Source organism: Panthera tigris, chromosome E2 (genome assembly GCF_018350195.1).
Source record: "Panthera tigris isolate Pti1 chromosome E2, P.tigris_Pti1_mat1.1, whole genome shotgun sequence".
Taxonomy (NCBI): domain Eukaryota; kingdom Metazoa; phylum Chordata; class Mammalia; order Carnivora; family Felidae; genus Panthera; species Panthera tigris.
Genome location: NC_056674.1, coordinates 42,077,824 through 42,105,521, shown reverse-complemented (window position 1 = coordinate 42,105,521; position 27,698 = coordinate 42,077,824). Strand labels below are relative to the sequence as shown.

At 46.8% G+C, this 27,698-nt stretch overlaps 1 protein-coding gene and 1 long non-coding RNA gene across 3 annotated transcripts in view; one reads left to right on the top strand and one right to left on the bottom strand.

Moving 5' to 3' along the window:
• Nucleotides 1-23,991, top strand: part of CMTM4 (CKLF like MARVEL transmembrane domain containing 4) — a 66,743-nt gene extending 42,752 nt beyond the window's left edge. Inside the window, exons 2-4 of the mRNA XM_042970512.1 lie at nt 7,404-7,580; nt 17,254-17,352; nt 18,725-23,991. Coding sequence (XP_042826446.1) covers nt 7,404-7,580; nt 17,254-17,352; nt 18,725-18,889 — 441 coding nt within the window. The 3' untranslated portion in view covers nt 18,890-23,991. The remainder of the gene's footprint in view (nt 1-7,403; nt 7,581-17,253; nt 17,353-18,724) is intronic.
• Nucleotides 23,992-24,473: 482 nt separating this feature from the next.
• LOC122234365 lies at nt 24,474-27,628 on the bottom strand. 2 transcript variants are annotated; one of them, XR_006212142.1, is made up of 4 exons: nt 26,923-27,628; nt 25,211-25,297; nt 24,994-25,043; nt 24,474-24,552 (listed from the first exon to the last, which is right to left on the bottom strand). It is a non-coding gene; the product is annotated as an uncharacterized LOC122234365 (long non-coding RNA). The 2 variants fall into 2 exon arrangements; XR_006212141.1 differs by lacking the exon at nt 26,923-27,628 and having other exon boundaries at nt 25,211-25,413.
• Nucleotides 27,629-27,698: the final 70 nt, after the last annotated feature.

Here is a 27,698-nt window from a genome sequence, read left to right as displayed (position 1 = left end):
CTCCCTCACTCTGTCTGCCCTTCCCTCACTTGTGCGCATGCTCCCTCTCAAAATAAATAACCTTAAAAAAAAAAAGAAAAGAAAAAGAGTGAATGACATATTCATCTAGTAAAATAAGCAGTTTTGTATTAGAGACCTAGAACATGTTGTGAAATTTCCTTCCTAGGAGTTCCCTTCCTAGTCCGTATGAGCTGGATTATGCTTCAGCAACAAACAAACTAAAATCTCAATGGCTTAACACAAGGGAGGTTTTCTTTTCACGAATAGTACACATCTCCCATGAGCCTTACTCAGAGGCCACCCCCTCCCGGAACACTGCTGGCTGCTGAGGCAGGGAGAGGGAGCGTCCCCACTGGCCATTGCCAGATCTCTCACCCATTCAAACCTTTTGTTATTCAAACCAGAAGCAGTTGCTGGCTGTAAGTGGCTTGAGACTCATGTGACGTTGGAGGCCCACTTTTCCCACAGGAAAAATATATTAAATTAAAAATAGAAAGCTAGGTACAAGAATGAATATTTTTAATGAGAAACACACAAAATTATGAATTTAAGAACTGTTTTCTTTCTGTTTTTAGGCCTCCACTAATATAGGTCATATTTGAATTTTTAGTATGATCAGTTTAATATTGAAAAAGTATACAGAATCAGAGTATACAAAAATGTAGGTGTACACTAGAACAATTTAAATTTTATTATTTTTTAAGATTTTCTTTTTAAATAATCTGTATGCCCAGTGTGGGGCTCAAACTCACAACCCCAAGATCAAGAATTGCAGCCTCCACCAACTGAGCCAGACAGGTGCCCCTAGCAACTCACATTTTAAATTGCCACTATTTTGTATTGAGCAGCACCATTACCTGTGCTGTTAGGCTGCTATGCTCTGTACATCCTCTTATGGATGAATGTGTGTAGCAGGTTGTCACTGGCACGTTGGCTTCTTCGGTCGGTTTCAATGCACCGGAGGCCATTTTGAGCGCCGTTGTCTTTGGGGCTTTCCGACCGCATCATTTCAGGGTTTGTCAGATAGCGTCTTACAAATTGGGATGCATGAATTGTCATCTTCCACACACGTTCTCATTCTTTGTAGCACTGCTGTAGGTTCCTGCCATACACCCTGGAATTCTGATCTATTTTATATTTTATTTTAATTAATTAATTAATTTGTTTGTTTATTTCATCCAAGTTAGCATAGAATGCAGTAATGATTTCTGGAGTAGATTCCAGTGTTTCATCCCCTTACCCACTGAGCCCATCCCCCCCTCCCAAACCCCTCCTGCAACCCTCAGTTTGTTCTCAGTATTTAAGAGTCTCTGATGTTTTGTGTCTCTCCCTGTTTTTATATTATTTTTGCTTCCCTTTCCTTATGTTCATCTGTTTTGTCTCTTAAAGTCCTCATATGAGTGAAGTCAAATGATTTTTGTCTTTCTCTGACTGACTGACTTCACTTAGCACAATATCCTCCAGTTCCATCCACGTCGTTGCAAATGGCAGGATTTCATTCTTTTTGATTGCCGAGTAATACTCCATTGTATATATACACCACATCTTCTTTATCCATGCATCCATCGATGGACATTTGGGCTCTTTCCATACCTTGGCTATTGTCAGTAGTGCTGCTATAAACATTGGGGTGCATATGCTCGTTCGAAATAGCACACCTGTATCCCTTGGGTATATACCTAGTAGTGCAATATCTGGGTTATAGGGTAGTTCTATTTTTAACTTTCTGAGGAACCTCCTCAAACCACCAGTTTGCATTCTCTGATCAATTCTATTTCATGTGATTCCCACCAAAAAGGGAGAACATATGTATGTGCTTATAATTACATACTCTGCATTATTGAATATAATCTTGGTCTATCTTGTGAATTTTAGGGCCTGTTTCTTCTTCATGATGTCAGCTCAGAGTGTATCTGGAAGCCATTCCTGCGGTGGGGGGATTTACAGTAACTATGTGTGGAAGTGACAACTGAACCCAAATGTAACCTGTCTCTCACTCAGCTTCCAATTAGCCAAATCCCCAGAATGCCCATTGATACTCCATTGCCACCTGGTGAGGAGTCATGATAGCAAGCTGGAGCGGCACTTGTGGAGTTCTGAGGCAGAAACTCCATCATCTTGAGAATAAATCTGCATGGGGAACATCTCACAGCACAAGCCTCCAACCCTACAGTGTGCCTGCAAGGGGGAGAATGGGATGTACTGGTGAACAGTGCCGTTGATTACTGTGGCCTCCAGAAAGGTCCTGACGCTGGACACTTCCACCAATAGTAACATGGGGTCCTGTGAAATTTTTAAAAGTTTGATTTATTTATTTATTTTTAAAGTTTATTTATTTGAGAGAGAGTGTGTGCCAGTTGGGGGAGGGGCAGAGAGAGAGGGGAGGGGAGAGAGAGAATCCCAAGCAGGCTCTGCACTGTCAGCACGGAGCCCAATATGGGACTCGAACTCACTAACCGTGAGATCATGACGTGAACCAAAGCCAAGAGCCGGACGCTTAACCAACTGAGCCACCCAGGCGCCCCAAAATTTTGAAAAGTTTTAATAGTAACTTAATCAGTCAACATTTTTTCCCCTTCCTGCTTTTTGAGTTTGCCAGTCATAATTAGCTGCTGACAACCTTTTAGTATAAATTTGTTTGCCAACTATGAAAAAATACTCTTGGTCAGTCGGTAGGTGCTACATGGAAAGGGCCCTGTCAAGGACTCACATGATCCCTCAATTAGCAAATACAAGGGCTGTTACTTATTTGCACCTTTTTGAACAACTCCGTACTATTTTACATTGTGATATTTGTCTACTGCAAAACAGTTATAAGTTGAATTACTTCTGACTCTTGGGTTGCCTTGAAGTTGTTGGCTTCCAGCATTAACTTTGAGTTCGTACTTTCTTCTTGTTGGTCAATAGGTAGGTTTTACTTTAGCTGTAGACTTCACTGTGCTGGAGGAAAATTTGACATTTGCTATGCCAAAAGGCAGGCAAAAAAGTGTACTGCTTATTCGAAACAATATTAGAAGCTGCTTAAATACCTATCAAAAGGGGATTGATTAATGTATGTGTATAGCTGTGTGTGTGTGTATCTATCTGTATCTCTGTCTACCTATGAATACTCATGACACTGTGATTTATAGCAGGAAATAATATATTTGGTCTTCATCTCATTTCTGGCACAGAGCTCTTAAAACCCTTGAAGTTTCCCAAATGATGAGAGGTTTCTTTTGCTCTTCTTAACAACTCCCTTTCAACCACACCTGAGTTTGTGTTAATGAGAGGACTGTTGCGGAAGGCACCTAAGGATGGAGGCTGGTTGCCAGGCGAAGCGACCTTGTGATAGAGAGTTCAGCCCCACCCACCGGCCTCTAGGAAGGGGCTGCAAACCGAGCTCTAAAAACTCTGAAGGCAAGAGTTGACAGCTTCCAGGCTGGTAAACCAAAATGTGTATGTACGTGCCAGGAGGGCCGTGCATTCCAAACTCTGCAGGACAGAGCTCCTGTGTTAGAGACGCTTTTGGACCTTGCCCTGTGTATATCTCCATTTGCTGTTTAATTTTATCCTTTTGTAACTGGGGTGCAAGAGCACCTGGCTCCGGGGGTTCCAGACAGACTGGGTTCAGCCACTGGCCGCTGACAAAGTCCAAAGGCAGAGGTGAGTGGCGGGGAAAGAAGAAAGGAATTGATTTCAGGGAGGCGCGCCCTGGGAAGACCAGGAACGACGTCTCCAAGACATCTCCCACGTGCTGAAAATGCTTCCAGGTTTATAGAAGGAAAATGTGGGACAAAAGTCGGTGGGTACTTGCAGCTGGTCAGTAAAGGTCAGGTTGATCATTGTCTTGGGGTCGGCCCCACTGGCTCTTGATGGCTCTTGCTGGCTCAGGGCAGTGCCTGTTGCTTGAGGGGACAGTTTTGGTTTCCATCACAGGATGCTTTGCTCACAGGGTGTTTGGCCCAAGTTAAGAGATAAACTGGAAAGAAGAACTCAATCAGAACAGACTGAGGTCAGAATGGGGGCAGTCGAAATTCTCTTTCATTTGAATATCGTTTGTAATAGACTGTGATAAATGATAAACTTCATATAAATCTAGAATATTCTCGGTGAGGCTTTCATGTCACTCTGCCTAACATTTCAAACACCTTTGCCCTAGTTACACTGCACTCTCCTTCCCTGCTTGGATTTTTTCCCCCTTTGCACTTAACACTGCCTCGTGTACTGTATTTTTAATTTAATTTTTAAAAGCTTCTCCTTCATTAGAATATGGGCTAGAGAGCAGAGATTGTTTGTTTTGTTCACTGCTGTATTGAGTGGCCTATTAGATTTGCATATTCTTGAAACCGTTTTTAATATTTAAGATTGTAGGTGTTACCTTCCCACACAAATATGGTTGAAGTTAGCATACCAGAAACATTTGTAACTCATCAGTACAGTGTGTTATTTCTTGCCCAGGATTACTAGATCCAATTACAGGGGGAAGAAAAAAGTTGAGGAGTTTCCCTTACATGAACTACTTCTTTGTGAACTGATTGCAAGTCAGGCATGAAATTCAGATGGAGAATTCAAGTCTCTGCTTCTGCAGAGAATTGTAACAAGAGCGATCAGGAGACGCACAAAATGTGTGCTTAAAGACCCCCGTCTCAGCATGCTCTGACTTAAAATAGAAGCACAAACCATGTATTGATAGAAGTGTCTTTTATGATTGCTGTGTGGAAATATATATTTTTTAATGTTTATTTTTATTTATTTTGAGAGAGAGAGAGAGAGAGAGGGCACAAGCGGGGCAGGAGGGGGTGGGAGCGAAGAGAGAGAATCCCAGGCAGGCTCTGGGCTGTCAGCGCGGAGCCCGACATGGGGCTCAATTCCATGAACTGTGAGATCATGACCTGAGCCGAAATCAAGAGCCAGAGACTTTTAACTGAATGAGTCACCCAAGCACCCCAGTGTGGAAGTACTGATGTTGATAGTGGATAGAGTGGCGCCACCCTGTCCTGCCTTTCACGTGGAGATCCTGCCAAGCAAGTTAGCAATTGTGGGTGTGGGTTTTTCGTGGCTCCCGAGGCCCTGTTTGCTGGCAGCGTGCAAGTAACTGTGCTTTGGTGCCTCGGGAGGAAAGAGATGGGCTGGCCCCTCCCTGCCTTCAAAAAGCTCACGAGGCAGAGAGAGACATGATAGCAAGTTTAAAAAAGGATAGAATGCAATCACAGATGAACAAGCCTTCCCAGGAGAAGGGGCAATCAAATAATGCCTGGCAGGGAGAGAGACAATCTGGGAAGGCATGGGGAGGAGGTGGCATTGAGTCCCGCCCTGAAAGGCACATGTGGGACTCCAGTAGTCAGAGGTCACAGAGCAGCCCATGCCTTGGGGTGTTCCCAAAGTTTAATTATCTGGGGATCTTGTCAAACAAAAACAACAACATTCTGACTCTGTAGGTCAAGGAGGAGAGGCAGAGATTCTGCACTTCTTGGGCGCCTAGGTGGCTTAGTCAGTTAAGCATCCGACTTCAGCTCAGGTCATAATCTCACGGTTCCTGAGTTCTAGGCTCGTGTCGGGCTCTGTGCCGACAGCTCAGAGCCTGGAGCCTGCTTCGCATTCTGTGTGTGTCTCTCTCTCTGCCTGTTGCCAGCTCTCTTTCTCTCAAAAATACATAAACATTAAAAAAAAAATTCTGCACTTCTGATGGGCTCTCTCGTGATGCAGCTGTTGGTGGCTCTAAGGACAAATCTGGGACCACCGAGTCGCCTGTCTATACCTCCTGGACCTTTGAAGTGGGGGCTCGCCTCAGGTTCTGGCCCAGGCTTAACATGTGGTGGTCTGAGAAGTGCTCTGTTAGAGAAGCGGTAGAGTAGAGGCTGGGAGACTAAGACTGATCTTAGGTTTTAGGTTTTAGGTAAAAGACCACCTGACCTGTCCTGATCATTGGCCCATTAATTCAGCCATTGGAACCCCTCCTCTTCCTTCTCCTGAAATTAAAAAAAAAAATTTTTTTTTTAAATATTTGTTTATTTTGGAGAGAGAGAGAGCGACACACACACACACACACACACACACACAATCCAAAGCAGGCTCCAGGCTCTGAGCTGTCAGTACAGAGCCCAACTTGGGGATTGAAATCAACTGTGAAATCCTGACCTGAGCCCAAGTCGGCTGCCCAACCTACTGAGCCACCCAGGCACCTGGTCCTGAAATCTTTTTTTTTTTTTTTTTTTTTTTTAAGTTTTGATTTATTTATTTTGAGAGAGAGACAGAGAGAGTGAGTGACGGAGGGGCAGAGAGAGAGGGACAGAGAGAATCCCAAGCAGGCTCCGTGCTGTCTGCGCGAAGCCCGATTCAGGGCTCGAACACATTAACCATCAGATCATGACCTGAGCAGAAACCAAGAATCAGATGCTTCACTGAGCCACCCAGGCACTCCCCATCCTGAAATCTTTTAAAAGCTTACCTGGTAATTTCCACTGATACCTGTTTAACTATGAGCTCTGATCTCTGGGGACATATTGCTGGAATATTACTTTGGTTCTTCAGAAAGAAACCGATGCCATTACTGGTAAAATTTTCAATGTTTTTATAAGCTGCCATTCCAACTTTTTCTGACCAAGTACAGTGGTAACTTTTATTTTTTTATTTTTTATTAAAAAAGTTTTTTAAAGTTTATTTATTTTGAGAGAGAAGGCAAGCAGAGAAGAGGCAGAGAGAGAAGGAGGGAGAGAGAATCCCAAGTAGGCTCTGCACTGTCAGCACGGAGCCCAGTGTGGGGTTCAAACCCAGGAACTGTGAGTTCATGACCTGAGCCAAAATCCGGAGTCAGACTCTTGCCTGTCTGAGCCACCCAGGCGCCCCTCCAGTGATAACTTTTAAAAAACGTAGCTCATGAATTAATTAGGTAGGCCTCACTTTTAGGGACTTGTAACTGGGAGAAGGAGGGATTATACTCGTCCCTGTCTTCAAGCCCTCAGGGGTGCCAGTCGGCCTGCGTGACCTCCGCTTGAACCACCAGGGCAGCTGCAGATGGCATAAACGGACACCATTTGGACCCTGCCCTCTCCGTGTTTGGCATAATTGTGGTGGGGACTATAAATTGGAAACGTGTGTAGGCAGAGTCCACTTACTGGTGGCAGAGGCAGAACCGAAAACATCACAGAGATGTTGTTCCTTTCTGTTTCCTCACGAGGGCCACACCCGGACGGTGTCGGGGGGCTGTCGTGCGAGGTGTCCACATCAGGAATTCTATCCTCTATACCTGTTTCGTAAGAATTTCATCAGGTTGTGTTCCTGACGGTGATGCTGTCGTCCCCAGAGGAAAACTCTGGCTGCATATGGTGGTGGTGGAGTTTTAGTTAAACGTGGCAGGCACATATGTCCACGGCCATGTACTAAATATACACATATATGTGTGTTTCCAATTTTCTTCCTAGATTTTGGCCCTGATTGCTTTCATCTGCATAGAGACCATCATGGAGTGTTCTCCGTGTGAAGGCCTCTACTTCTTTGAGTTTGTGAGCTGTAGTGCATTTGTGGTGACTGGAGTCTTGCTGATTCTGTTCAGTCTGAACCTTCACATGAGGATCCCCCAGATCAACTGGAACCTGACAGTGAGTATAGGTCACCGCTCTCTGACCCTGGGTGCCGCTCGGCTCCGAGGGAAATTTGGAACCTCTCCGTGTGCTGTTTGGTTCCAGTTCATTTTGATACTTAAATATTTCATTGTAATTCAACTGTGAAATTTTAAATTTCTTTACTGGGTTGGATAAAACTATAAGGTAATTTGAATCTTCACTAATGGTAAAACCATCTTAAAAATTATTTTGACCCCTTTAAAGATGTCATTTCAGTTTTATGATCCCCAGAGAAGATTGGTAATGTTGATATTTACAGAATCTGGAAAGAGAAAATGGAATTAATACCTTTATTTTTTTTTCACACTGGACCCAAAAGCCATTTACAAAAGTATTGATTCAGGAAGAATTGAAATTATGAATGAAAATGACCAATGAGTTGCAAAGCCTAGGATTATCATTAAATTCAAAGCAACTGGTAGGGCGCAGAGGGTTTGGTGGTTTGATCAGAGTCTTGAGTGGAAAAAGCGTGCCCTCTCGACGGTTTGGGTTCTTAATGACGGGCTCACCCTCTGATCAGCATGGGAAGCTTAGGGCTGGTCCCTCCCGGGCCCCTGTTCCTTGACGTGTGTTACTTTTCCTTGCCCTGCTGAATGAGAAAGGAAACTTAATAATAGCACTTGGTTTTCTTGATGTTTCTTTGCAAACGCTCATGTGCAAGAGCCCAAAGGAAATCGGTCAGAGACACAAGAAAGCACAGTCAGCTGCCTCCCCCTCTGTGCCTCCTGCTGCAGGGTGGCAGGAGCAGGGAGGGTGCTGCAGACCGCCCACCCTTGTGTGAGCTCCTGTCTTGCTGCCTAGTGCTGGGTGTGTGCGGCAGCATGGAAAGTGTGCCCCGGGTGCAGGAGCCAGGGAGGAGGTCCCCTTGCCTGGGAAGACCACCCCCATGGTGATCCTGTGGGGTACTGAGAGGAGCGGGTCTTCCTGGCAGAATACTCTGTGTGTTGTTCGAACTCCTAGGAGGGAATATAAAAGAAGAGCTGAACTAGAAAAGCTGATTTCAGTCGAAAACTCAGCTGGATTTGTCCTGGTTTTGTGACAGGTTTTAGCATCTCAGGTGGTTTTTATTTTTATTTTTTTAATGTTTGTTTATTTATTTTTTTTTAATTTTTTTTTCAACGTTTTTTATTTATTTTTGGGACAGAGAGAGACAGAGCATGAACAGGGGAGGGGCAGAGAGAGAGGGAGACACAGAATCGGAAACAGGCTCCAGGCTCCGAGCCATCAGGCCAGAGCCTGACGCGGGGCTCGAACTCACGGACCGCGAGATCGTGACCTGGCTGAAGTCGGACGCTTAACCGACTGCGCCACCCAGGCGCCCCTGTTTGTTTATTTTTGAGAGAGACACAGTATGAGCAGGGGAGGGCCAGAGAGAGGGAGACACAGAATCCGAAGCAGGCTCCAGGCTCTGAGCTGTCAGCACTGAGCCCGACACGGGGATTGAACTCACAAACCGTGAGATCGTGACGCGAGCCGAAGTCAGACGCTTAACCGACTGAGCCACCCAGGTGCCCCAGCATCTCAAGTATTTTTAATTTTTTTTTAAATTTTTTTTTAATGTTTATTTATTTTTGAGACAGAGAGAGACAGAGCATGAACGGGGGAGGGTCAGAGAGAGAGGGAGACACAGAATCTGAAGCAGGCTCCAGGCTCTGAGCCGTCAGCACAGAGCCCGACGCGGGGCTCAAACCCACGGACTGTGAGATCATGACCTGAGCTGAAGTCGGACGCCTAACCGACTGAGCCACCCAGGCGCCCCTCAAGTATTTTTAAGATAAAGTTTGTGTTCTCCATTAAAAAATGTTCACAGAGTTGTGAGCATTTATCCATTTAAATTGACAGTGTAGTAGACAGAGAGCATAGGACAACCTCATTAGCCTCCTCCAACCAGAATGCAAAGTGCCGGAGGACCCGTTTAACAAAGAAGTGGCTGCCAGGAAGACCAGGGACTTTGAATTAGACATTTTTGGGTTCAAGTGCAAGGTGGTTCTTAAGGTCTGTGTGTGACTCTGGGCAGGTCACTTACAGCCGCATGTTGAAGGCCGCGATTGGTAAGGTGGAGGCGATAGTATTTTACAGGCTTGTTTTAAGAAGGAAATGAAACAATGTGTATAAGGGGACCTCAAGCCAGTGTGCGCTGCTGCCTGCATAAGAAGTATTTTTTTTTTTTTTTATAATTTAACTTTATTTTTTAAGATTTACATCCAAATTAGTATATAGTGAAACAATGACTTCAGGAGTAAATTCCTTAATTCCTTACCCATTTAGCCCATCCCCCCTCCCATAACCCTGTATAAGAAGTATTAATATTATCATGAGTGAGAGTGGTTTTCTTTTTTTTTTTTTAACTATTAACAAAAATTTTTAAATATTTGTTTATTTTTGAGAGAGAGAGCAAGCAAGTGGGTGAGGGACAGAGAGAGGGAGACACAGAATCCAAAGCAGGCTCCAGGCTCTGAGCTGTTAGCACAGAACCCAACGCGGGGCTCGACCTCATGAACCGAGAGATCACGACCCGAGCCAAAATCAAGAGTTGGACACTTACCCAACTGAGCCACTCAGGCATCCTGGATTTTCCTATTTTAATCATGAAGGGCTTTCTGCTTGGTGACTACCACATTATTCAGTTGTACTGAAGTGCCTCTTTTTCACTGGGAAGTTAACATACATCATTTTCTTCTGGACGGTGTTGGTGGAGCAAACACCTGAGTGAGTGATGTGGTCACTTGAGAATGCTTTCAATTTTTTGGGATCCTTTTTCCAGAATTTCCACACACACCCCCATTTTTTTTTAAGTTTATTTATTTTGAGGGAGAAAGAGAGGGAGGGAGGGAACCCCTACCAGGCTCCACATCATCAGTGCAGAGCCCGACGTGGGGCTCAAACTCATGGAACCGTGAGATCATGACCTGAACCGAAACCAAGAGTTGGATGCCCAACCGCCTGAGCCACCCAGACGCACCGAGAATTTCCACCCTTTTAGAGCAGATGAAGGTGTTTGCTTATCCAACAGAAGAGTATGTGAGTACATGAACTTGAGGAGGTAGTACTTACTGAGGAGAGCTCAGGTCATCTATTCTTTGGGAGGGGAGAAAAAGTGAGCTCTTCAGGGCTGGACACAGCTTATTGGGATTGGGTTTCCCAGTTGGAATCCCTACAGAGGGTTGGCCTTGGCTGTGTTGTGTTTTTCTAACAAGGCGGTAGGAGTTATTGTCATCAACAGAGCTTGCTAGTGAATGAAATAGGGCGTGATTAGTATAGATTTAGCAAAACGGTCGTTCAGGAGCCTACATTGACATAAAAATATTCATGAAAAATGGCACATAAGGAGGAGGTTGCAAAGTGTGTATTTTATACAAGCATTATTTGATGCAAGCAGAAAGATTCTGTTAGCTCTGGGTTTGCTTGTTTGTTTGTTGATGAATCTATGGGACTTACCACGTGGTATTTGTTTTTCTCTATATATTAGGGGCTCATATGCCTGTGCGTCCTGTGTTTACCTTGGTTAGTGTCCCAGGCCTCTGGCCCCACCCCTTCCTTCTCTTCTCTCATCCCTTTCCCACCACTGAAAGCCCACTAGCGGCTCCCAGTCTCCCTAGCTGGTGCCACGAGCCCGTCAGGGCCTGCTCAGCCTAACTTCGTAACCAGCAGGGAGGTCTGCATGTGCTGTCTCTCCTTCCCTCCTCCCAATCTGTGTTTTCCCACCTTTCACTGTCAAATACAGATCATTCAGAAAAATTCATTAAAATGTACAGTTGAATGAAGAATGATAAAGACGGTGGAGTCACCGCTCGGGACAAAAGGTAAATTTGACGTTCTTGAGAGTACTCTGGTCGTGATCTCTGGGACCTCCATGTTCCTGGATCCCCAGGCTGTTCCTCAGTTCTCCCCTCACTGAACATGTTTTAAATACATATTTTTTTCATTTGAGAGAGACAGAAACAGTGCGAGTGGGGGAGGGGCAGAGAGAGAAGGAGAGAAAATCCCAAGCAGGCTCCACGCTGCCAGCACAGAGGCTGATGTGCGGCTCCAACCCACGAAACCGCGAGATCATGACCGAGAGTCAGACACCTAACTGACTGAGCCACCCAGGCGCCCGCCCATCTCCTCACTGAACATTTGAGCGGAATCTGCCATGGAACGCTCTGTTCTTGCTGCTGTACTCTCCACTCTTGCCTGCCCTGATACTACCCTGTCCTGGCTTTTCTCCTTCCTCCTTGGTTTCCTTCTCAGTGCCTTAGCGGCCCTCGCGCATCCCACAGACCTCTCCGGATCAAAAACCCAGGTCGGTTGGGTGTTGAGTTGGGACAGTCTGAGTCACCCAGAGGAGCCACCTGAAGAGCCCCAAGGACTTGGCCATGACTCATTGTGTGGGGTTTCTGACACAACTTTTTACACCAAATGTGTGTCTTTTTTTTTTTTTTCTCTGACACCAAATCTGTGTAGTTTTTCCAGACCGAGCAGTTCTCTAATTCTCTGACACTAACTAGGTGTCCAAAAACTCAACTCCATTCCGACACTAAGGCCTACAGTTGACACAGATCCCCAGGCGAAGGGCTTAGTTCCTCGAGACTGCCCCCACTTCACACGCCTGCCACAAATGGAGCTCCCAGGTCACCTGCACCAACTGCAGATTTGGGCGTTCTCACAGCTGCCCCCTCAGGTTCGTAGTTCTCTAGAGTAGCTTACAGAACTTGGGAAAAGTGCTTACTTATGATTACTGGTTTGTTGTAAAGGATACAACGCAGGAACAGCCACGTGGAAGAGATGTGTTATGTGGAGGGCAGGATCCAGAAGTCTCAACGTGCTGGAGCCTCTGTCCTCCTGGAGTTGGGGTGCAGCACCCTCCCGGCCTGGGTGTGTGGTCGCCAGCTCGGAAGCTCCCTGAACCCCGTCATTCGGAGGTTTTTAGGGAGGTTTCATTAGGTAGGCATGATTGGTTAAAATCATTGGTCGTTTGGAGGTTGAACCCAATCTCTAGCCCTTCTCCCCTCCCTGGAGGTTGGTGCAGGTGAGGCAGAAAGTTCTAACCCTCTAACAGCCTGGTTGGTTTTTCTGGTAACCACCTCCCATCCTGAAACTATCCAGGGGCTCCAGAGAGTCACCTCATTAGCACAAACTAATGGTTGTTTATGGTTGAGAGGGGCTCCTTATGAACCACAAAAGATACTCCCGTCACCCCAGAAAATGCCAAGGAACTGGGGACAAAGACCAAATACATATTTTTTTATTATACCACACTCATCCTTTCTGGTACTCTGTTTCTTTCCCCATAAAAGCAGAACAGAATAACACGTGTCCTACTTTATACGTATTTTGGGTCATAATTAGGTTAGGATCTGTGAAGTTATACACACATGTGTGCGCGCACACACACACGCACACAGAGTTGGCACAACAGGGACTCCATGGAGAGTATTTGCCACTATCATCAGTATTAGGATTGTCCCTTTGATACCGGAGCCATTCGAGCACAAGTCCGTGCGTGGTATAGACTGAGTGGCTGTGAACTTGCTCTCTCATCCTTGTGTGGAACCGATGCCAGAGCCAGCCACGGAGCCCCGTGGTTTGGGAGCAATTGCAGTGACAGGCTGGGCCCCAACCTGTTCACAACTATCTCACCTGTTATCAGTCCGGCAAACACGAACCGGATACCTACTTTGTGCCAGGACTTGGAACTGAAAGCACACGGCAGGTGGATGCAAGCTGCTTGCCTGTGGACAGGTGTGCTCCATCAGATCCAGTTTGGTGTGTGGCCTGGCAGGACACAGGCAAGGAGGTGGTGGATTCCCTGGGCGGGAGCCTGGAGTGGGTCAGTCAGGGGGAGTTCAGAGAAAACGCCAGATTCCAGCTGGGCCTTGAGAGATGAGTGGGTGACTCCTGGGCACAGAGTGTGGAAGGGTGGGGCACGTTACAGGACGGCCCGTTCTCGGGGACTGGCTTGGGCTTGTAGACTCGGGGCCTCTGGGGCTGGAGACCGGGGAGGCAGGCAGGTGGTTCTCCTACTCAGCCCCCGCTGACCCTGTGGTTGCCATAGGGCACTTCTGGAACGGTTTTTCAAAGGCAGCTAGAAGGTTGTTTGTTTGTTTGTTTGTTTGTTTTTAAGAACTTAGTTTTTTACGTACAGTCTTCTGGTGTTTAAATGTCGGCGTGTTCAAATTTGCTTTGAAAGCCGTGCAAGTCAAACCTGTCTGTGGGCCAGATATGGTCAATAGGTCTCGGGTTCGCACCCTCTAGCCCACACCCTGTTGATCTGTTCTTGGAGTTACAGGGGTTCACATCTGTACCTCCTGGTGTGTCACTGAAGAAGGGACCCAAGTGTGTGTGTATGTGAGGGTGGTTTTCATCCTTTTCATGAGCCTGGGTGGCTCATTTGGTTAAGCATCCTGACTTTGGCTCAGGTCATGATCTCACAGTTCATGGGCTTGAGCCTGTTGTCGGGGGCTCTGTGCTGACAGCTCAGAGCCTAGAGCTTGCTTCTGATTCTGTGTCTCCCTCTCTCTCTGCCCCTCCCCCACTCGTTATCTCTGTCTCTCTGTCTCTCTCTCTCTCAAAAATAAACATTAAAAAAAAAAGCATTAAAGAAAGTTAAACACCACTGTTGACTACTCCCCCCAAAGCCTGTTCTAAGGTCATGTCCATGTGTGCCCCCTAATGTGAAGGATGAACCTACAAGGCCTGATGTTTGTTTCATGGATGAGGAACTCATGTAGTTGATGCCGATGAACATGTGCAGTATTCCACTTTTAAGCCTTTTAATAAAGCCGTGCAGGGGAATAAGTGTTTGTTACAGAAAAATGGGAAGATACAGATAAAGGAAAAAAAAATCATGTGATGATCCAATACAAATGAAAACATATGTCTACACAAAAGCTTGTAAGTTCATAATAGCATTGTTTAAAACAACCGGAAAGTGGAAACAACTCAGATGTCCAAAAACTGACGAAAAGGTAAATAACATGTGGGGTACCTGTACAATGGAATACTATATAGTAAGAGAAGGGAATGAAGTGTTGATCTGTGCTCCATCCTGAATGAACCTTAGAAATCTTAAACTGAGTGGGAGAAGCGAATCCAAAAGAGCACATAATATATAATTCTATTTATATGAAATTTCCAGAATAGGAAGATCCAAAGAGACAGAAAGCAGGTTAGTGGTTGCCTAGGATTAGGAGAGGGATGAAGAATTAACTGCTAATGAGTTTCTTTTTGGTGCTGAAAATGTTCTAAAATTAGATAATGGTAGGTGCGCCTGGGTGGCTCAGTTGGTTAAGTATCTGACTCTTGGTTTCAGCTCAGGTCATGATCTCACGGTTTGTGAGTTTGAGCCCCATGTCTGGCTCTGTGCTGACAGCATGGAGCCTGCTTGGGGTTCTCTCTCCTCTGTCTTTGTCCCTCCCCACCTCTCTCTCTCTCTCTCTCTCTCTCTCTCTCTTTCTCTCTCTCTCTCACCCTCTCTCAAATAAATAAATAAACATTAAAAAAATAAAATTAGATCATGGTAATTGAATTGCACATCTTAATTGGGTATATTATATGGCATATGAGTTCTATCTCAATAAAGTTATTAAAAAGTCATATGTGATACAAACCATTGGGATAACCACTTGTAAAACTTGATATAAGCTTCCAGACTATGTAGACTATCTTTCACCTAGACATGTATGTTGTGATATGTGTGTGTGTGGGGGGGTGTGTGGAATGGAATCATTAGAATTATGCTTTTTCACTTAAACTATTTTAAGTATATTTCATGTTAAATATACAACTTCACCATTATTTTAATGACTGCATAGTGTTCCATTGTGGAGATACCATTTTATTTAACAACTCCTTTATTCTTGAGCATTTTGTTTGTTTCCAGTTTTTGAGGGTTTTTTTTGTTTTTGTTTTTTTGGGTTTTTTTGTTTTTTTTTTTTTGCTATGTTAAGGATTATGACAAACATCCTTATACTGAGACCTTTGCACTAGTGTGATATTTAAGATGAATTTCCAAATGTGGAAATCATAGGCAACACGAACCTTTTTAAAACCTTTGATGCATGTAGGCCCTTGACCACATTTATATTTTTACACTGTCGCCAATAATGTACATACTATTTGGTTTGATGTTTGGCCTCAGAATGTATCACAAAACTCCCCCCACTTCTCAATAGTGTTTGTTTTGGAAAGTACATTTTATATTCTTTATTCCTACGGCACCTTACCCAGACCTGAGCATTTTAACTGAACACTTCCTGGTTTGAATTTGTGAAAAACCTGCCCTTGGTTCACATTGGTCACAGCTGAAAACTGTTGTGCTGGCAGACGGTTTCTGAACAGAGTTTTGTAGTTGGTGCTTGCTTCGCTCTGTGAGCCCCTAGGGAAGCCCGCACCAGCAGTGTGCTGGGGTTCCTGCTGCGTAGGCTCAGTACCTCTGTGATGAGAACGTTGCTTTTTTGCAACTTTGGAAAGAGATGACGGGGCACCTGGGTGGCTCATTTGGTCGAGCGTCCGACTCTTGATTTCAGCTCAGGTCATGATCCCAGGATTGTGGGATCAAGCCCCATGTTGGGCTCTGTGCTCTCATCATGGAACTTGATTGGGATTCTCTCTCTCTCTCTCCCTCTCTCTTCCCCTCCCCAACTCCGGCACACATACACACACGTCTGTGTGTGTGTGTGTGCGCGCGCGTGTTAGCACACGCATTCTATGTCGCTCTCAAAATAAACATTTTTTAAAAAAAGGAGATGGCCCTTGAGGACCCACCTGGTGTTGATGCACTAACAGCCCAACATTTCCCTTGGATTTTGCTTCCCTGTAGAGATTATATGGACTCTGGTATGACCCCGGATGTCAGCATCCCATTGTCACATTGGCGATCACAGAAGCAGCAATTAATGTGCAGGGAACCGTAGCTGTGAGTGGCTCCACCTGACCCCTAGAATAACTCTGTGAGGTGGGGGTACTGTCCCCACATGAGACACAAGAAGCAAAATGGCTTGTCCCAAGTCATGGTGGGTAAGGACCCACGTCAGGCTGTGACACTTAATCGATGTGCTCCGTTTGTCTTCACAGCTGAGACAGGAGTTAAATCTTGGAAGCATTGGATACCTAACCTCATTTGCTTTGCAAAAAACTTAGGAGAAAATCCTCTAGGTTTTAGCCATAGAGACCCATGAAAGACCATGCATAAGAAAGAGCGTGAGGTCTGGCTAAGTGAGTTCTCTAGGTCTAAAAACCCATGCACTTGCCAAGTCACAAATGAATGGGGGGGGGTGGCGATGGAGGGCACTTGGCCAGTTATAGTACATTCTGGACTTCTGGGGAGTGCTGCCCATGCTGAGGTGATTTTAACTTAGTTTGAAAAGATGACAGTAGAACTCAAAATGGTAATTAACGTGCGTGTCCTTAATGGGTTAGCAGTTTGGGTTTCTGTAATAATTCATTAAGAAATGACAACGTGGTTGATTAAAATGTGGATTTTGCTGTGGTGACATATCAAGTAGCATCATCATAAGCTGGTATCATCTTTGCCTTCCTTTGTGGGACCAGTACCCCTGGGCCATTGAGACTAAAATATGGTGTCATCAGAGAGGCTGGGCCTTGTGCTGCTTTTAGGGCAAAGCAGGAAATCATTCTTTCCAAGTGACTTTATCTTCTTCTTTAGGATTTGGTCAACACTGGACTCAGCACTTTCTTTTTCTTTATTGCTTCGATTGTACTGGCTGCTTTAAACCACAAAACCGGAGCAGAAATTGCTGCCGTGGTAAGTGAACTCAGGCTGATTTGTGCACCCTGTGACTTGCTCTCCTCTGTCCCCTAGCCTGCGTCCTGCTCATTCTTCCCTAGCTTTTTCTTTGCTAACGATGTTCTTACTGAGTCAGTGGAGGTCCCGGTTCCTTCAGCGCTATGGTTCTCAAAGTGTGGTCCCCAGAAGAGCAGCCTCAGCATCACCGAGGAACTTGTTAGAAATGCCATTCCCAGGCTCCCCCAGAGCTACTGAATTAGAGATCCCCAGTAATAAGCCCTCCGGGTGCTTCAGGTGCATGCTCAAATTTGAGAATCACTGCTTTAGTCTGTTTCCAGAGCCCTGCGTGTCTGTTAGTGATGTTACTTTTAAGAGCCTTATCTGTCAATGTGTGGGGGAGAATCTTAACGAAGAAGTAGGCCAGACTCCATGTAGCAGTCAGGTGACATGTTTTTTGTTCTTTGAGGTGGAATGCCTTCGGGGGAGGGTGGGAGCCAGATAACCTTAAGACTTTCACGCTCTGTGTTTTGCATTTCTATATTGCTCTGTATTTATAATGAACATGTAGCACTTTTGCCATGGTGGGGGGCTGCTGGTTTGAAACGTTTGTAAAAAATATTAAGCCAGCTACTGTCCCTAGTGTCACTCAGTGGATTCATCAGTCCTTTCGAATCGTTAAAATTGTACTGCTTTTTACCCCGGAGCTGACCACCTGGAGCTGCCCAGGGGCGAGGCAGCTGGACAGCAGACAGAGGCTGGGGGGCTGTAATTTTGAAAGTCAGGCATTATGGCTTGATTAGGGGCTGACACCTGAGACCCTCATTTTCTGTCTATATGGTATTTTGGTCTACATTTTACTTTCTTACCTGGGACCAGTGGCCATGAAGGTGTTGTAAAAGAGGCACTTCTGTGATTGTTTGTTTTTTAACTTTTTTTAACGTTTATTTATTTTTTGAGAGAGAACGTGCACGGGAGGGCCAGAAAGAGGGAGACAGAGGATCCGAAGCAGGCTCTGCGCAGTGAGCATAGAAGAGCCCGACACGGGGCTCAAACCCACAATCCCCGAGATCACGACCTGAGCCAAAACCAAGAGTTGGCCGCTTAATCGACTGAGCCACCCAGGCCACCCCTGTTTGTTTGTTTTTAATAGATCCAAAATACTTTAAAAGAAGTCTTGGGCTGTCTTCAGGTGATGCAGAACTTTATGTGGGTCATGTTCACTGCGCACTTGGCCACAGTCAGCCGAATATCAGTGGGTCTGGGCACTGTGGGTACAGCTGGGACAGTTGCACACATCTCGGGTGAATGTGAGCTGCTCAGGGCAGGTCCTGCCCTCACACCCGGTACGCGGCTGACGTGTCTGAGGACTGACCGTGCCCGTGTTTTGCAGATATTTGGCTTCTTGGCAACCGCGGTATATGCAGTGAACACGTTCCTGGCGGTGCAGAAATGGAGAGTCAGCATCCACCAGCAGAGTGCCAGTGACTACATCCGAGCCCGCACGGAGTCCAGAGACGTGGACGGTCGCCCTGAGATCCAGCGCCTGGACACATGAGCACCTGCCATCCTCCTCCCTCTTGTCCCCATGCCCATCCTTTCAGACAAGTTTTCTTTCCCTCATCATGTCAGATTTTCCCGTGATTAAGTTGAATTTTGTCCTCTTTGGTGAAAGTTCATCCTGGGAAAGGGTTTTCAGAGCCCCCGCTGGCAGGTATTTGAGGCAGGGAGCCGCCGAGCCCAGCTGTTCTGACCGAGGTGGGCGGCAGAGGCCTGCCGATCGGTCCAGGGTTGGGTGGCCGTGGTTGCCGCCGACCTTACCGGCTGCCGCATCTGCTTTAGGTCTTCGCTGTCCCCGAGCACAGGCTTCACATCTGACTCCGAGCCACCCTGTCATATATTTTTGTGACAGCTCAAGACTTTGGATTAATGGGGGCTGCTAGGAGGGGGTGGAAATCAAGGAATGAAGGTGTGGGGTTGGCAGCGATCGCCGGGCAGCCCCCTCGCGAGCTCCGGGGCACCATTTAGTCTTGCTGCCCGGAGCCTCCCCTGCTCCTCGTCTTCCACTCCTGGGGCGTCGACACACCCAGCACAGGCCCAGAAAGCCACGCGTGACGCTGAGGGTCTTGGTGATGGGGGCGCTGGTGGAGCTCTTTGCCGGGCCCCCAGACTTTACGGGGATGGGAAAAGCTGCTGCCCTCTTGGGGCCGTTCAGTGGGACTGCTGAAATGCGGGAAGGTCACCTTTCGGTTCCCACCCTGCTGAGAACTCACTCAATTAATTCTTCCTGAAATGCGTCACTTCCCTGAATCCCAGATTCTCCTCCGGGAACGTGGGGACCATCTTGTTTTCCAGTTTCAGACCCACCCTTACTACTTGGAGGCTGAATTGCAGGCTTCCTGCAATTTTGCCTTCTCAGGTAAAAGCCACAAAAAAAAAAAAAACCACAAAAAACAAAACGAAACAAAACATTCCACCAACCAGAATGCCGGCACCTTTGCTGGCTTCATGGACCACAGGTGGGGACACACCTGTTTTAGGGATGTGTGCGAATTTTTAAATGCCTGAGGACAGTTCTAAAGTGATTCTGAGTAGGTTTGTCTAGGATTTGAAAATACTTGAATTTCCAGCACGACACACCCTTTCACTGATGTTCCAGAAGGCACGGGTTGTGGCTTTTGTGCCTCAGGGTCATGACTATGAACATCGACCTCGGAAGTTGCTGGGGAAAATTCTAGTTATGTAAGGTTTTGGATGGATTCTTGATAAAGTGAAGATGATTGTGGTGAATGTGTTACATGAACCCCTTTGAGGCTGTAGGTTTTTTTGTTTGTTTTTGGTTTTGTTTTTTTTCTCGTCGGGAAACTATAATTGTATCTTTCATGGAAAAATTGCCCGTAACTTGTTGGGTTTTCACTCTCTGAGCTGTTTTGAATGTTTACAAACCTCCGTGTCCCCCTACTATTCTGTGTCTGGCTGTCACCAGGGAGGAAACCCGCCCTGCCCCGGTGGGGATGGGGGTGGGGGGCGGCAGCGGGTTTGCAGCCCGCGGAGGATCCCCAGGATCTTGTCTAGTAGTGAATGACTGCAGCTTTCGCCGCGTGCTGCGTGGGGAGAGAGCGAACACGAGTGTGTGCTCGGAGGTGGGGAGCAGAGCAGGCGCGAGAGGGTGTCATCCGTGCATCCGTGGCATCGCACGCCTCGCAGAAGAGCAGCATCTCATTTCCCAGCGCAGGGACCACTGCTAGGCAGGAGGTTCTACGGGAAACGGTACCTTCCACGTCTGAAGGGTCGGGGCTAGGGGTCAGCCGCCTGAACCGACCGTCCGGAACTGGCCGAATTCTGCTGCGGTTCCTTGTCCACGTCAGGGGCAGTGGGCTGTCGGTGCAGACCCCGCTGGCCCGGTGGTCACGCACCTCCCCTGCGCCCACACGGGTCCGATCGAGCCCCCTTCCCACGCGTGTTGTGAGGCGGCACCAGTCACGCCTCACAAACTTTGAACTTCTTATGTGTAGTGACTTCTGAGGAGATGATGACATCTGGATTTTATCTGTTCATTTGTATGTATTTATTTTGCATTTGTCGACTGTGTCTGCATAGTCTGAAACGGGCTTCTCTCCCTCTGAGATTTCCACTTAGAAACAGGGCCACAAAGACCCAGCCTCGCATTGAGTGGGGCCCACGTGGAAGGACCACCCTGAGCTTTATCAGGAATCTGCTGGGAGTCATGTTACTTGGCCTCAGTAAAAAGCTGCCTTTGAAGTGAGATCAAGAAAAAGAATACCACTCGGGCAGGATTGTTGCCCGAGTTTTTCCAAGTGGCTGCAATAAAAGCAGTTTATCACCTGGTGGAAAAGGGCCTGTTGGCCTCCCGAGGATGTGTTGAAAGCTGCAAGTAGTGGTTCTGAAGCCATTGCAATTGTAAATGCTTCTAGGTGATAAAAAGTGACGATCCCTTGTGCCACCGAGGGACGTAGTGGTCACTTTGCATCTTAGTGTTAGAATCTTCGGAATTATTTATGTCCCTGTAACTATTTAATATCCTTTGTGCCATGAGGCTCCCCCATGGTTTCTGTAAATATATTTCTTTGTATTTAATTAGCTCCCACCACAGCCAGAAGCAGCCAGCTCTCTTATTGGTGTGGCGCAGAGCCCGGGAGCAGACCTCCTCGCGCGGCAGCGCGGCGGGGGCAGTTCTGAGAGGAGAGTGTGGTTGTCTAGGGCGAATGTGACGACACTTGTTTTTCTTATGTTGCCTCTGTGTGCAAACAGGACAATCTAGATTTAGGGGGCGCTTAGCAGGACTTTAGTTTTGTTTTTGCAAATTGAAGGAAGCCTATTTGTGCATGTAATGGTTCCAATGTGGACCACATCCATTTGGTTTGGGGTATTTTAAGGCTGAGGCAATCTCAGTGTTTCTCAATTTTCTGGTAGGAGGATGCCGGCTTTCGTAGTTTGTGCCAAACTTGATGGGAACTGCAGTTGCTGTGTAGATTGGACTTGGTGCCTGGAGACCGTGTGGTGGCGACCTTCCAGCCTCCGGTGGAACCCCTGGTGCTTTTAGATAGATGCGCACCGACGTCTTCAGAGAAGGTTGATCTTGGCACTGATTTTGGTTGATGTGGTATTTTCTCCTTCGGATTCTCCTGTATGTTTCTCTACAGGGTTGAAGGCGTGGAGGGAGGGAGAGGTCTTTTTCTTTTCATACAGAAAGATTACAGTCATGGAGGCCGAAAGTCGCTCGTTGGTCCCATATAAAGCCAGGGAAGGACAAAGGTAGTCACAGATTAAAACCTTCTAGGACAAGTTTGATTCAAAGTATTTTATTTTAGATTTTTACTCTGTGCAGAAACACTCATCCCAGAGAGGTTACCTTTGCCCACAAAAAGGCAAGGATGTAGTGGCCTGTCCAGTCCCGGTCTCGGCGGCTGGAACTGAAAAGCCAGCGGGGACAGAGCCTGGCTGGTCACATGGGAGCCAGCGGGACCCACCGGCTCCTCTGAGGGCCTGACTCGGGGGCGGACCACAGCCCCGGCCCTCAGGGCACCACGACTGTCCCCTGGCAGGGAGGCGCACGCCTGTAGGCATGAAGTGTATCCGACGTGTTAGATGGTGAGAGCTTTTGACTCCATTGAAAACATGTCTACTCTTTTAAAAAGTTTGCCACTTCCTCTGCCTTTCTTTGATGGTTTCTTAGCGATTCAGACTTGGGTTCAGCCACAGGCGGTCTCTTGAGGCGAGGAGGCACTCTTTTGTCTGCACGTGTGTATGGATTCTTGCTTGCAACGAACGAGCCTGGAATCAGGCCTCCGTGTATTATGTCCTGTGTGCGGTCCAGGCTCACCTCGTCGTGCAGACAATCTTGTGCTGTTTGGAAGAAACTCCTCACCTCTCCAAGTGTCTAAGAGGTGGCCCAAGTTCTAATCTCTGGCTGTGCAAGATTTTCTGTGAGTTCTCAGAACCAGCCCTAACGTAAGTAGTGTGTGGAGGCGATGTGTGGCCAATTTAGTGATTCTGGAAGGCAGTGATGACTTCAGTGGTTCCCACTGTGCCATCCGTGTTCAAAACCAGGCAACCGGGAAGTCATCCTGCTACTTCCCGACTGTCATTTTCTCCATATCTTGTTTACAGGAAAATAAGGACAATAAACAGGTAAGGGCAAAAAGCACTTTCTAGGTAAAGGCTACTGCCAATTGATTCTCTCTAGGAAAATAAAAAGTTGTTCTCTGCCCCAAGGGACTGTCATTAGCTTTTGAGGTCCCCAGATACCTTTTTGGTTCCTAGTGAACTTTGCAGAACCCAGGACTTCTGTCTGCCTCAAATTTTTCTTACCTTATCAGCACCCACTCTCAGGACCAGCTGGGCAACAGACTGGAGAGTGGAGCAGGGGCAAGAATGGGAGGTGATAGGAGAGAGGGGCCCAGCACACCCAGACTGCGTGCCTCCGGGGAACTGGCCATCACCCTGCATGTGGTCACCGACCCAGGCCAGTTTGAAAAAATGTGCTTGGTTAACTACCTTCCTTTTCTCTTGTCTTTGGAAAAGTGAGGGCTGAGGTTTGCATTCAGCCTGAGAGCCAAAGCTGGATGTTGGGACCAGTATGCCTTGGAGCTCTGGACAGGGGACTCAGATTCTGGTTTGGGTCCACCTTAGAGAGGACGCAGACCTAACACAGGCCTCCTTGAGCTTTGTCACCTTTCCTGGCTTTTTATAAAATCTCGTGTTTCCTCCTCTCTCAGCAGATATTATTGAGATCATAAGAACTGTGTGGTTGAAAGGTTATTTGAAACATTTGACCCTGTCCATTGCTTTTATTTAGAAACTGTCCCTGATAGAAAATACCCTTAATCTCTGTTAGATCTAGAAGAATTTTCTTCTGAAAATGAATGTTCCGTTTGACTTTCCTTCACACCAGTAAGTGGCATTAGTGGCATTTATACACTCTTAGGCTTGAAACAGAGGAATGGGGCCGATGTGTTCTTCCTTCTTTGGTCTAGATTATATTTCTGTCCCATTTCGGTGCAATTTCTGAACCTTGGGGATTTTTTTTCCCTCTCTGGTTTTTCTTATCCCATAAATGTAACCATAAAGAAAAAAGTTACCTACAAGCCCACTGAGGTTGAAGCAACAGCAACTTGCCTAAAATAAAGTTTAGCTTACGGATCCTTGAATAGTACATCTTGTTCCTAGGGTCAGTTTGTTGTCCGCATTTTCATGCCAAGACTTTACTTAGGGTGACCTGCTTGCTCATCTAGACACCTTGGAGTGGCAGGTTTTCCTTGGGATGCATTGTACGCAGAGGCCAGAGAGCCTTCATTAAGGAGTTAATAGCCTGGACTCGAGTGGGCTGTCAGAACCTTTCTGGTTCCAATTTCCAGTAGGAACTGGTCTCAAATGACCTTAATCAGCTTTGTTGACGGGATCAGGGTGAGGTGAGGTTTCTTTTCATAATTGTGCCTCAGACCAGAGAAGGTAGGACACAGTTGATTCGGGTACTGGTTTGTATGGGACTCAGTCCAAAACTGTCACATCGGAGTTGTCTCTGGAGAACGCCGCTGAACCCCAGTAGAAAGCATTTCCTGTTACCAGGAAATGAGGACAGTGTGGGGACCCGGTTGGTGCCTGGATCAAGCAGGGCCAGGTCTAACTGATGCCTGCCTCCTTCAGGGGGCCATTTTGCTTTCCTGCCTTTTCCAGAATTGACTTCACAAGTTTCCCTTTCTGCAGAAGTGAAGGAGGCAAAGAATCAGAGCTTGAAGGGAGAATTGGCTGGTCCAAAGGCTGGGGGAAGGCTGGCTCGTGGGGAAGGACGAGGGCAGGAGGCCCAGGTGGACCCCCAAGCTGGCCTAGACCTGCACGGGGGCTGACTGCTTCCAGCTCCTTCACTCTGTAACCCGTTTAAAAATGAGTTTTCAGATCCTGCCTCATGATGAAACTGACATATGTGGATAAAACCAATGCTTTTGTTAACTTGATTTTGATGTGGTTCCCTCTAAGAGAATGTAGGGATCGAAACTATTTGTATATGTTGAAATCTGTAGGGGTTCGGGAACCCGTGGCAAAAACACTTAACTATTTATTACAGGTATGACTGTATTTTTTTTCCCCCGAAGTAGGTAATTCTGTCTTTGTATATTTTAAGACAAATAATAATCACTTCACCTTCGGTGCCTTCTGTGTGTCAGTCACATAAACACTTGTCAATCATGGAACTGAAAAAAAGATGTACATTTAGTTAAACCAGATGACACTATTTTTGTAGCATGATGTTAGATCGTGTCCTTTTAATATTGCTTTTAGCAATGATGGCTTTGAGGTTTAGCCATTATCCCTTTAAACTTCGTTATGTATTTTAAAAAAGAGAAAAAACCACACCCACCTTGGCTCTTCCTGTCTCCTCTCTGCTGCTTTCTCCCCAATGACTTGTTTCTGCTTATTTCAACAGTCTGAGAGTAAGCGTATATTTCTGTGAAATAATTAATCAGTATAACTGCATTTGGCATTTTTAAACCACTTGTTCAGTTAGGGAGAGCCACTGCTCGCCTCAAACGGTAAGAGGAAAGTGGTTCTGTAGAAAGGAAAAGCATGGAACATCCGTGGCGCTCTGATTTTCCCCTTTAGGTCTGACACAGTGAAGATCTCCCTTGCTGGCCGGCTGGTGAAGCAGAGGACCAGCTCGGGCCCACCTCCAGCCCTGCCTGGGAGAGAGGGGCTGCCCAAGGGGCCTCCACTGACTTTGGTTTGTGGACTCCCCGGGGTGGGCTCAGTGGCCCTTTCTGGTTTTGCGCTTGGACAAAATAGACTCCCTGCTATGAGGAGCTTGCTGACATTAGATAACGCTCTAGCTGCTCTGTTGGCTTTCCCACCCCTCCCATATCTATAGGACGCGAGTTCTGTGTGGTGAAGAAAATTCTTTGAGTAAACTAGCTGAGCCACTGCAAAATGAAGGAATGGATTTACTCAAATTGTAGCTTCTTTTTTGTCCTTTGGAAGGGCCAGAAGATGTCATTATTTTAACAAAGGAAATGAAATCAGATGGCTAATAGCTCCAATATGATTATTCATTGGTACTTGGCCGGGTGGCACTTTTGGGGGGCAATGTTAACTTAGTAACGATTACATTTTGCTTCTTAGAAGTTTTTTTCCTTTAATCGTTTAGGCACAGCTGTGGGGCATTCTGAGGTGATGCCCATTTGGCAAACATTGGTTTATGCTGTTGGTGGGTTTCCTGGCTTCTCAAACCCTGGCTTGTAGGTTTGACTCTATCCATTTGGAGTGGTGTTGGGGCCCCAAAGCCTTTGCTCCTGTGGGTTTGTCCCCGACAGCAGACAGAGCCTCACGTTGCCCTCAGTTTTGCCCCTTTATTTCTTTTGAAGGACCTATTTTTCATGGTACTCGTCCTGATTGTTTTCATAGTGTTCAAATCTGTATTTTTGTATGTAGAGGGAAATAATTTTCTCAGCACTAATCGTTAATAAATATTGTATTAAATTGTCACGAAGGAGTTCTTGTTTAATAAATGGACATGTAAAAATGGCATTGTCTCCTGGCTCCGACTTCCCTCCCGTCCCTTCAAAGGCCGCGGACCTAGTTCCCGAAACAAGCTTGTGAGGTGGTGGCTGAACACAGCCCGCCTCCGTGGCATGGGTGTTGACAGGCAGCCTGGCTGGCTGAGCTGGGCAGGCAAGGTCCCACCGTGTACCCCTCTCGGTTTCTGCACATCAGCTTTCGGATGTATTTTCAGAACGTGTGTCAAAGCTGGGGCAGGATACCTGGGCCAACTGCCGACCCGGCGCTCTCCCAGTCTTCAAGTGTGGGGTCCCTCGTGGGACCAGTTTCCAAACCACGAGAGGCCCAGGTTCTGGCTATCTCAGAGGTGCCGTGGGTGGTTATCCTGATAGATAAGTGAGAGGCCCTCCTCAAAGGGGCCATGATGATTTGGGCAAGTTCCTGAACCTTCCGTCAGTTTCCTGGACAGTGAAACAGGATCGTGTGAAGACTAGATGAGAGCACAGGCGTCCGATGCTTAGGTGTGCCTGGTGTGGAGCAAATGTGCGTGTGCTATCGAAGCCTGGCGCTGTCGGGACTCACCGTGTATGTGCCCAGTCTGTGCTGAAGCGTGACCCTGGACCGCATGCTCTGGGGAGTGTGAGGGGTTTTCAAACACATACACTCCAAGCAGGTAGTCTGGTTTAATCCATTATGGCTTTTTTCACATGCAAGAGAAGAACAAAGGTTACAAATGCCCAAGACATGGGTCCACGTCTGGCTCATTCATGAGGCCTCTTGGGTCACAGGAAAGGCCATTTAAAGAAGCTACTGTTGTGTAAAAAAAAAAAAAAAAATTACATACAGTTACAAAATCCCATTGAACATACATACACAGCACAGGTCCTCAGGCGAACACAGAAGGCACATTTCACCTCTGGAGAGGTGGTCAGGAGACCTGCTCTGGGGTCGAGAAACACGTCATGCTGAGTGCCTGGGAGCCTCTCGCCTGCTGGCGGGCAAGAGGGTTTGGCTGGGCCCGCCCAGCTACCCAGGACGCTGTCAGTTACTTCACCGTTAGGTACCCTCGCTCCTTTGGACCTAGTAAGCTAATCTACAACTGGCATGTTGCCCAGAGAAGACGTGCTTTCCGAGGGCGTGAGGTGCCCGTTACGGACCCGATCTCTCCCAGATGAGAGCCAAGGTCAGTTTTCTCCCTGCTTCAAGAATGAAGAGGCAGGGGCGCCTGGGTGGTTCAGTTGGTTAATGGTCCGACTTGGGCTCAGGTCACGATTTCGAGGTTCATGAATTCGAGACCCTCATCGGGCTCTGTACTGACAGCTCAGAGCCTGGAGCCTGCTTTGGATTCTGTCTCCCTC